General features: G+C 37.1%; 1 protein-coding gene across 1 annotated transcript; it reads left to right on the top strand.

Annotated features, from left to right (window-relative positions):
• The first annotated feature begins 1,094 nt into the window (after nt 1–1,094).
• Nucleotides 1,095–7,265, top strand: LOC103151218 (C-C motif chemokine 4-like). The gene is made up of 3 exons (XM_016681256.1): nt 1,095–1,304; nt 1,418–1,526; nt 6,207–7,265. Exons 1-3 carry the CDS (start codon nt 1,148–1,150, stop codon nt 6,346–6,348), a joined length of 408 nt encoding a protein of 135 aa, XP_016536742.1. The 5' UTR covers nt 1,095–1,147; the 3' UTR covers nt 6,349–7,265.
• Nucleotides 7,266–10,799: the final 3,534 nt, after the last annotated feature.

Raw genomic sequence — 10,799 nt, 5'->3', positions numbered from 1 at the left:
ATTCGTTCTCAGACTATTCTCCTTAAACCCAAAGTCTACATATAGTTGAGTGTGAAAACTTCAGCAAGTTTAGATGATTTTTTTTTTTTTTTTATAAAATACTAAGATCAGCCTGGGTGGAACCAGCAATCGTTCAAGGCCACCTAAATGCCCTTTCTTCCCCACGCCGATCCTCCGTTTGAGCTTTAGCAAGCCGTCTTCACTACATCTCGATTCCAATGTCCATCAAATTGTTGCCATGAGATTGGCAGATTTTCTATTCGTTTTCACCAGCGATTGGTGTATCGAACAAAGTGGTCAAATGCTTAATGTTCGTGAGTTCAAAAGTTCATGATGTCATAACTGCACGCACAAACGGATCGATGACCAAAACCATGTGGGTTTCGGTGGAACAGATTAACTGTTTGAGTACAGTTTTAAAACGCCCCGCGTGCTTGTAAATGCCATGAGATCAAAAGGGAAAGGCAAGTTTGAACTGTCTGCATGATGTGTGGTTGCAGAAGTGAGTAGAGCAGCAGCAGCAGCAGTAGCACAAAGCGAACAGTTACCTCAAAACCGAACAGGAAGCTTCCATGTTAGAAAGTGAAAAACTTAGTAGAGTAGTGTACAAAGTCAATGAACATTTTCATTTCTGTTTGATTTCGTGTGTGGCCATCTATAAGTTGTAAGCTTTCCCAGACTTTAGTTTTAAAAACAGATCTCCAGAGTGCCTTCTTTGAGATGGCCCAAAATCAACTTACAGTCACAATAGCAACACAACAACGTCTCTAGAAGACTTGGAAATTTTGTGAACAGAGACAACGTTTAAAACAAAAAATAAGCTGCTACTGTAAAATGTCACCTTACATGCTTAGGAATTACTGTAAATATTTGGAAACTTCTGTAAGATGTCAGCTTAAATATATAAATGCCATCATTTATATGCATCTCTAGTATAGGTGTCATTTGCATAAAGTAACTTGACTTAAAAATAGAATAAAGAAAGATGTACAAGGGTGGAAAACGTTTCGACACCTCCAGACCACCAATGAGGAGAGTGGAGGGGTGAGGACGGAGCCGGTGAGCTTTGTGGGAGGAAGCATTACTTGTACTTTCCAACTGTGTGTGTGTCTGTGGGTGCGGAAACCTTGCACTGCAAGAGGCTTAAATGAATGCAAAAAGGAGTTGGTGGTCTTTAAAACGGCTCCAGGCACAGGCTTCACATCACATCACATCAGTCTTTGCTGGAGAGAGCACCATGACGAGTATCCCCCTCATCCTGCTTGTATTGGTAGCCGCGATGGTGCCGACAGCCTCAGCGCAAGGTAAGCGAAATGCAGACTTCAAGCAAGTTTCATTGCTTTCAACCTGATTTCTGTGTATTTTTAATGCTGTGTGGCAATCGTAGTTTACTCTTGCCTGTTTTGCCTTTATTAAGGTGGAATCTCAACCTGCTGTATGAAATTCACCAGCACAAAAGTTCATCGAGAATTGCTGAAGAGCTACTACCAAGAAGATAAATCATCATGCAGACTACAAGCAATTGTGTAAGTCAGAAAAACCTACTCCTGGCTCGGATTATTTTGTGTATGTCTTTTTTTTCCAGTGATATTCATTATTATTTCTACTACATATATCTTTATGGAGAGAAGGTTTATGTCTTCTGATTCTTATATGGTCTCTGTTTTTTTCCCCCCAAACAGATTCACAACAATCATGGATAAAAGAATCTGTAGCAGCCCCTTCAATCTGTGGACAAAAACCAGCATGGCCTTTCTGGACGGCAAGAAATTTGCGCAAAAACAGTCAGGCTTAAACAAGGGAACAAAGGAACGTCACTGACACTGATGCTTCTAATTGAGACACAAGCGCTCGATCTGTCATCTTAAGCTGTTTGAGTTTAATCAAATTTAGACTTTAGAATGTACCTCAGCTTTATAAAAATTTTAAAATCTGTTGTATGTGACTTTTGTTTGAGTTTATTTAATATTTTTATAACTAATGTAAAAATGTAAATAAATATTATTTTTCTAACTGACTCAAGCTTGTTATAATGTCAAAAAGTATAACTTTCTTTGTGACGTTAAGATTCAAATCTGAATAAAACCGGTGCCTACTCAACTTCAGCACCCACTCTTCATCTTTTCTCGTCCTTATTGTTACTCAACTCGCTAACACCGCAACATGTTTAAGAATTAACACCGATGTGAGATAAGAGCAGCAGCACTGGCTCAGATTTTTGAGTCAGGTAAGAGATTTTCTGATAACAATCAGGTCTTAATGGTGGTGGATGAACTGCTTTCACTGAAGTAGAAAACAAAGTGCTTGAAGCCAGAGCTGCAGAATATATTTGATATAATGACATTTAGGCAAGGTGAGTAATTTTGAAAAACACCACTGTTTGGTTTAAACGTCATTTTATGTAGTTGAATTTCTAAGATCATTATGCCTGTATGAGGAAGGGAACATTATTGAAAATATGGAGTTAATTTAGGACATGCATTGCACCCGTTTAATACATTTTAAAAAGTTACCATTACTAGAGTGGCATTTAGGTCATTGTCACTGATCCATTATATTACTGGAACCGTCATCTGTTTGGCATCTATTTGTGTGGAGGAGGTGGGGTTATTAGACCCATTTCTCTAGAAAACAAGCCGGAAAGGAAATAAGCTGGAACCCAGCATAAACCCTCACATGTGACTTTTTCAGTAATAATCAGAGGCAGTTATAACACAGTTCGCCTTACAGGAATGCATAATGATGGGGGGGCGACAGAAGTAACAGAAATACAAAAAGCCCCTCTTAATTGAGTGTTGCCTGTGTTGTGCTCATTAGAAGCACTGTAAAACATAGAAATGCAATGCAAGTGGTCCATGCTGCTAAAGTTAGATAATGAGTCACAGCTGTTTTTTCAGCGGTTGAAGCTACATGCCCTTTGCTGCATTTGGGCACATGGTTTCTACCCATCTCACCATAAACCCACACAAACATGCACAGTAGTCAAATAGCTGACGGTGACACAAACACAGTGTTCCTAATTCATTGACACGACGTGATGCCAGACCCATTTTTGATTCAATCACACGATTAAGATGCCATCTTGAGGTTGTCTTTTTAGACAACCTTATGTTGTCTAAATAGACAACATAAGGTTGTCTGGCTTCACACACTCACTCCTAATGAGAATTTAGAGACAAATTGAGGTGTTTTTGGACTCCTAGCCCAAAATTGTCATGTTTTTCAATCAATTCCTATTCTTTGCAAAATAGTCTGGATTTTGTCAGGCTGGATGGAGAGCCTCAGTGACCCTCAGATTCCAAGTACTGAATCAAATCCCACATTTTAAACTTTAAATATGCTCATATCTAAATAAATCCACTATAGGCCACATATATATATTTTTTTATTTCCCTTAAGCCATCTCCCTATCAATTTTGACCAGCTTCCCTGTCCTTGCTGAGGAAAGCGCCCTCACTGTATGACACTAAGGGTACCATACTGCCCCCAAGAGGCAGGTGCCGTGTTTGTGGCGATGAGCAGTGTTTTCCACCGCACTCTGGGGACCTTCCTGCACATCTTACTGTGTTCCCTTCATGGCTTGTGGCAAACAGCAGATGGGACTCATTGTGGTTTCTTCTTGCCACTCAAATTGTTTTTCAGTCAGGTGGACTCCAGTTTATATATATAAACTTCAGTTTATATATATAACTGGAGAAATACCAGGGTCTCAGAGAGGAACTGGAAAAGACCTGGAAGGTGATGACCACAGTGGTGCCTGTGGTCATCATCTATATATCTATCTCTCTCTCTCTCTCTATATATATATATATATATATATATATATATATATATATATATATATATATATATATATATATATATGTGCTCCGTGTTATATATATAATTTAACAGACATATATATTATATATATATATATATATATATATATATGTAATTTAACAGACATAACCTCCATCAAAGCAAATTCCACTCCATGATTAAAGTTTATGGCTGTCATACCAAGACCGCTGTTGACCAGTCCATGCCATTTTGAGATTTATTATTATGACAGTTTATATTTTCTTGTCTTGATCTTATAGGTTATTTTAATTTACTTATTTTTTTCAGTGTTGATTAAAGTAACATATAAATAAGTCATAGCATCAGTTTAAAAGAAAACTGTGAACACGGAGAATAGTTCTTACACTTTTTCACTTTCACAAATGAATGCAACCACAAACCATCCAAAATTCACTGGAACAGAACAACAACTGCGGTGCATACTCTCTTAAGCCATTCTGTTTAGAAGCTTAAGTAAACAACATTTTTGAAGGCCATTGGGGAGCAAAGTCCAGTCATAACGCTGTAGACCAACTTACTGGGTTTAGGGCTTTGGAAAAATAGGGGTTCGATTTAGGATTAGCCTTACAAAGTCCCAATGTGGGTAGCAATGCACACTTTTATATGTATTTTTATAAAAAAAAGTCTGTCTGCTTGAGACTATTATGTAAATAACAGGGACTTTTTGTTCAACAGCATCTCTTGTAAAGCAAACACTTAAAAAATCTAAAAGTATTTTAAGTAAAAATAGCCCCGGCATACTGTCTCAGTATAATTTTTTTATATATATATATTTGCACAAACTGTATGTTTGCACCTTGTTCTATCACCAACACCAAAAAACAAAATGGAAACGTAATCTTGAACATCCACTCATCTATAAACAAATTGCTGTGGCCTGAAAACAAGGACCAATCATTCTTTCTCTATTAAAAACAACTTTTTTTCTCTCTGTCTGCATATGCTTGGATGCAACAATAAGTTGTTGCTAGAGGACAAGATCAATGTTGAACCATATTTGGAGGATCAAGGACTTTCGTTAATGGAAGAGGAGCTATGAGAAGGAAGTGAAAGAAAAACTGCGTAGGCGACGACCAAATGGCCATGAGTATGTTTACGATAATTGGTACATCAGATGATGGACTGGAATAAGTCTCATTTTCTTGTTTTGGTATAAACTAATAGTAGTAATGTAAAGCTTTAAGGCACTGCTAAGTCATGCTAATATAATTTTTGTTTAAGTAGCAGTGAAATAAAAATGCATGAATGTTTGACCGTAAATCTATGTTTAGTTGGTGTTTTATCACTTTTTTTTTATCCCATTGTCAGCTTTAGGGGTTACGGTTAGGGTTAGGGTTAGGCAATAATCTATAATCTATAACAATGTTGCAAACTGTTTTCTCCACATTATGCATCTACATCATAGTAAAATCTCATGAGGATATTTGGAAAGTACGTTTAGCAGAGAAAAGATTTATAGTTTTAAGGGGTTTACTTTTACTAATAAAAACCTCAAGCGTTTATTATTTGCCTATTCTTTTCGCCAAACAGATCAATCTGACAGATGGACGGTGTGTCCAACCACAGATTCCCCATTGGAGTTTGGTCTGGACCATTCTAATTTTCCTTTTATCTAAATCTTTATATAATGGATGGATGGATATGTGCTGTTGTCTAACAAAGCTTTGAGGCCTTAACCTCAGAGGTTTGAACATCTGTGCCTACACTGACAATACATTAAAGTCTCTAGCTACACAAAAGTGTAAAGTATACCTCTCAAAAAGTATTTCAAATATCTCGACGGTATTTATCATTAGTGTTAAATTATTTGGGGGGGAAACGAAAAGCGGTGGGAGGAGGATCTGGCTGTAAAGTGTTGACGAGAGGTGGCTTCATGCTTCCTCTTTCCAACAATATATTTGTGGTGCAAATAATTTCAATTGCACACCATATGGATACGATTAAGCCGAGTCTGTCATCTTAAACAGTGGACAAGTAAAGGACCGTCCTTGAGCATCTTTTCCCTCCATCATGAGTCTCACCATCCTGTTCTTACTGGTAACTTTGATGCTGCCAACTTTTTCAGCTCAAGGTAAGATCAACATATCCGTCTTAAATAAAAATAAGTCGGCTTTTAATTTTGTTTGGTATAAAATTCCTCTATTTCAATTTTCCAGGAGGCATCTCTAAATGCTGTCTGAAAAACGCCAAAACTAAAGTTCCTCGAGCGTTGCTGAGGAGTTATGAGCAAAATGATCCATCATTATGTTCTGTACCTTCAGTGGTGTAAGTTAAAAAAAACTTTTACTTTTATCATTGCACTTTATCCAAGCAAGTATATAATACAAAAATGTGTTGAATATTTTGTCTTTTATTTTTAAAAGATTTACCACGACGAAAGGGAAAAAACTCTGTGCTAACCCCAGCAATACATGGACAAAGACCAGCATGGCCTATCTGGATGGAAAGAACTGGCAGCAAAAACAAACTGCTTTCAAAAAGAAGATGGAAAATTCATCAAACTAATCCCACTACTGAAACAATAAAGGTGCCCCATTTTCTTCCCTGCTGTTTCAGTTTAAGTACGCGTCAGCTTTGCAGCGTGCCACATTTTGGTAAAATTGTATCATCTATCGCAGTGAGTTTGACTTTTAACAAGTTTTGTTGCCAATGAAAACCTTGAAAATTGATACTTTTAACTGAAATGATCATGGATTCAACCTAAGGACAGTCACAGTGTAATTAAATTCTCTAATCACGAGTTTTAAATCAGGGCAAATTATAGATGCACAAAGCTACAATTGCTTTTGCGTCACCTAATGTTGATGCTGTTACGTGTTTGATTTCTGTAATATCACAAGCTCTCACACTCTTGGGGCATAAGAGTGAGGGAAAACTCAATTAATTGAAAACTAAAAAGTGTACCCTAATAGCTATTTTTTATATAAAAAAAATAACACCAAATTTATCTCAAATTTAAAACCCAACTCATCAGCGGTCTGGCAATATGATGAATTTTTGCCCACAACAATGACCATTGCTTTCCACTTCCCCTCACAGGACGGTTTGACACTTTAGACTACGGGCTAACCAGACGGAGGCTTGCAGTCAGTGTATTTCCATTAGTGTTTTAACACTATGATGTGTGAAGCTCTACCAAAAAAAAAAAAAGAAAAAAAAAAAAGAAAAGTTTGGTCTCAGTAGGCTGAGAGAGAAAGTACAGCTGTGTGTCAGTGTGGTGCAGCTGGGGGATGTTTGAGGGGCTGAGAATGGAGAGCGTTTGAGGTTGTTGCAATGTTTGCTAAAACCAAACTGTAATGGGTTTTTCCCACACCCTGTATAAATTATAAGCCCACCCCTATTATTATGTGTATGATGGAGAATCTGAATGAAAAAGGTGAATTACCTCATGAGTTATAAATAAATATCATTTTAATAATTAAGTTGTGTCTGCTATTTATTTGCAATAAAAATCTGCTGCTACAGTACTCAACAAAGCTTGGTGTGTGCAGAAATGATTTGTGCTCTAGTGTGATTAGTCAATTGAAAGAGCTTACCAATGATTTGACTTTGGTGGTGGTTATGACAACGAACACATTTTTAAATCAATATTCACCTATGACACTTTTTATACTATACATACGTTTAGAACTTTTTTTTTTTTTTTGTTTTTTTGAAGCAGTCCTATCTCTCCTTCCTCAAAAGGACACTTGTAGGAAAATCAGCTGAGAGAATGTTCCAGAAAACACCACAAAGCGTCTGACCATCAGCTGGACTCAAACCCATCAAAGGTAATGACTGGTGGTTGGAAGAGTAGTGGGCTAAAGTGGGCAGTTATGAGTAGGTTTTTCACTGAAGAGATGTTATCTTTCCCAGACATTGTTTTGTCATGTGCTTACTTAGTTTAATTTTATTTCCAAAAGGTTGTTTGGAACAACATGTCTGCTAACTTCCCTGTCTGCCATTGTGGAAAACCCGTGGATAAGAGTGTTAAACCAGACAACCTACCTGTGGGAACCAGAGTTAAAGAGATGAGAGGGAAAAGAAATGGATCATTTAACAGTCTCAATCATTGATTGATCAATTCTAAAGAAAAAAAAAGTACAGATAAAATAAATTCTGAAATAAAAACACATTTCCAATATTTATTTTCCACCATAAAATAACTTGGATCTAATTGGCCTCGAGAGGGCCACACGTGTACAGGGAAGTAAAATTATTTCTGTGTTTACGTTTACTTTGCTGGATCTTACAAAGAGGTTGTATCAAAGAGAGTTCTAAAAACATCTTTTGTAGACTGGTAGATGCTACTTTTAGAAGATGCTGACATCCTTCTCATTCTCTGAACACTGGCGTCCATTATTGTTTAGTTGAAATGCTTGAGGAAGGGCAAACAATAACAGCATTAGAACATAGATTACATAGAACAGTTTTCATTTTTTATTCCACCTCAATACTCTAATATATGTCACAGTAATTATTTAATCAAACACAAATAAGTCTTGCAGAGTACTGGTTGGGTAAAATGACAAAATCATCTTTTTGCAAGACCAGGGCAACTTAGACTCAGTGGCAGCTTGAATAGATACGAAGCCATGTAAAGATTAGACTGACTGAGAAAACACTCTGGTACGCCTAGCTGTGGAGGTTATTCTAGTTTTACACACTGTGGTTTGAAGCTCAAATGGTAAACTGTGGCTTCTTAACCCTGAGAAAGCAGAAGTAAAAGTTATGTATCAGTCTTTACAGCGATGATCTCAGTGATCAGTGGACTTACTATAACAGAGATGATTTTTTTTTATAAATAAAAAGTCCTGATGAAAAAAGAAACTATTTAGCATAAATTTTGGGTCAACATTGAATTGTACTGAATTTATAGTTACATAAGACTGACCTACTAATAAAGAAAAACATCCTTAATATTAGTTTGTTCCGCTGACAGAGTTGCTGCTTCCTCTGCAGTTCTCACTCTCAGTTTTATTAGCTGTTGGTTTCCTTTCTTTGTATCTTTAATTCCATCCACATATAGACTCAGAGTACTACTGAGTCAAATAAAAATGTTGTTTGCTTCCAGCAAAAAGGTGCTTCGTGGTGTTACAGGGGGATCTTACCTGCTGATTGGCTCATTGATCTCACCTGTGCCTCTGCTCTTCCTGCTCCTGCTGGCTGCTGATTGATGATGACTCTCACCTGAGCTGCTGCCGCCATCATAAGCCCATGCTCTGCACTCGGTCAGTGTGAGATCATCAGGGTCTCCTGAAGCAGAAAAACTACTGGTGGGGAACGTGAGCTCTATTGACTCCTTAAAATTTGAAATTGTTTAAATTAATGTATTACTAAAAATAATGTAGGATAAGTTTTACTAGTACAAAACATGTATAAACATAATGGTACAAGTGTTAAATTTTAGTGTGTTAAAGTAAAAAAAAAAAAAAACTTATTTGTGTGGGTTGTTTTTTGAACTTGTTTAAAGAGAGATTTTAACATCGTACACTTTGTTTTTGCCTTTAAATGAAATGAAATGCATACTATTTTTGTTCTGTTTATTTTTTTTATTTTTTATTTTTTTTGCTGTCATCTCAGCATAATGGCTCTTCTCTCACTTTTTTCCTCTCTCTTTCTCACCCCTTACTCTCACCTGCTCTGGTACTTCTTGCATGCCCTTCCCCTTCCTGCTCCTTGGAGACACACTGCCACAGTTCAAATGCAGCTTCACCAAATAAAATTGTGGGGTAAATAAACCTTTTTCCTCATTACCAACACATCACTGCAGATCACCACTACAATCATCATGTTTGTCATGAAAATATTGCTGGATTTATACCAGTTTTAGCAGGATGCACACGTCCAACAAAGAATATTTCCCCAAAAATAGCCTAAAGAGAGGCAACTGTGGCTTGTGATCTTCTGGATTGGTTACCACAGGGGAATTTTGAAAGGTCGCCCTCTCCTGGGAAGGTTCAGTACTGTTCCATGTCTTCTCCGTTGATGGATTATGGCTCTCCTGGTGCGTTACTAGAGTCCCAAAGTATTTCCAGAGAGAAGGCTGTCACCGACCTGATCTGTTCTTAAGCTTTTTTTTTTTTTATAAACATTGGGATGATGTTTTGCAGATTTCTCCTGAATGAATATCTTCCTACTTCACATCGTGTTCGGTCTGAGTGCAGCTTCTGAGTGGCATATTTGCCCGGCTGCCGTATGAGTCAGAGATATTTCTTTCCATGAGCTGTCTGGAAACCAATAGTTGAATGTGAGGTAATAATGGTATTTTGATTCGGCTGGAACGCTGCTTTGCACTGGAATGTAGTGACAGGCAAAAATAAATTTAGGCAATGAAATGATTTCCTTTTTCTTTTAAAATTCTGAATATAGAGTTAAACTAGGTTATTTACTTTCTTTAATCTAGATATTTAGGCCGTTTTTACTGTTGTAGATATTTGTCTGAGCTGGTTTCCTTCATACACATGCAAGCAGAACGAGATACAATCCAAAACACAGGAACCATTGATTAACCTTCCAGGTAAGCAATGTTGTGAACATTGTCGTAGTTTCCAGTAAGACTATAAATTATCAGTAACATTAATATTTTGTTAAAACTTGATTTAATTTTAAGATGGATCTCTGAGAAGACCTACATTTGTGTTTGACACACGCATTTCTTAAATAAAATTGAAGAGTTCTTAACTCTTCAACGTTTTGCAGATATATAGTGTGTATTTTTGCTTCACAATTTCTTATTTTGTAACATTGAGCCAGAGTTCTACTCAGCTAGAAATGGGAGAATAAGTTCATTATGTTGCTACATGTTGAATTTGTACAAAAGCGAGAGCTGAGTCTGCTTTCTCAGCACAATGCTGGGTCTGTTTTGCAGGGCATGTTGGAATCTGCCAGGGATTTATTTCCTTTGTCACCAATTCTGTTTGTGGACAGGATCTCAGGACCTTGGACCGCTGTCTGTCTGTCTGTCTCTCTCTCTC

The sequence above is a fragment of the Poecilia formosa genome, unplaced genomic scaffold (assembly GCF_000485575.1).
Source record: "Poecilia formosa unplaced genomic scaffold, Poecilia_formosa-5.1.2 Scaffold275, whole genome shotgun sequence".
In the NCBI taxonomy this organism is placed as follows: Eukaryota; Metazoa; Chordata; class Actinopteri; order Cyprinodontiformes; family Poeciliidae; genus Poecilia; species Poecilia formosa.
This window is presented reverse-complemented; position numbering and strand designations above follow the sequence as displayed.

Excerpts from the sequence above, each read along its gene's own strand:
- LOC103151218 (XM_016681256.1), top strand. The coding sequence starts at position 1,148 with ATGAATGCAAAAAGGAGTTGGTGGTCTTTAAAACGGCTCCAGGCACAG. Across the intron at positions 1,305-1,417 it reads GCCGACAGCCTCAGCGCAAG|GTGGAATCTCAACCTGCTGT; the intron begins GTAAGCGAAATG and ends GCCTTTATTAAG. Across the intron at positions 1,527-6,206 it reads TGCAGACTACAAGCAATTGT|ATTTACCACGACGAAAGGGA; the intron begins GTAAGTCAGAAA and ends TATTTTTAAAAG.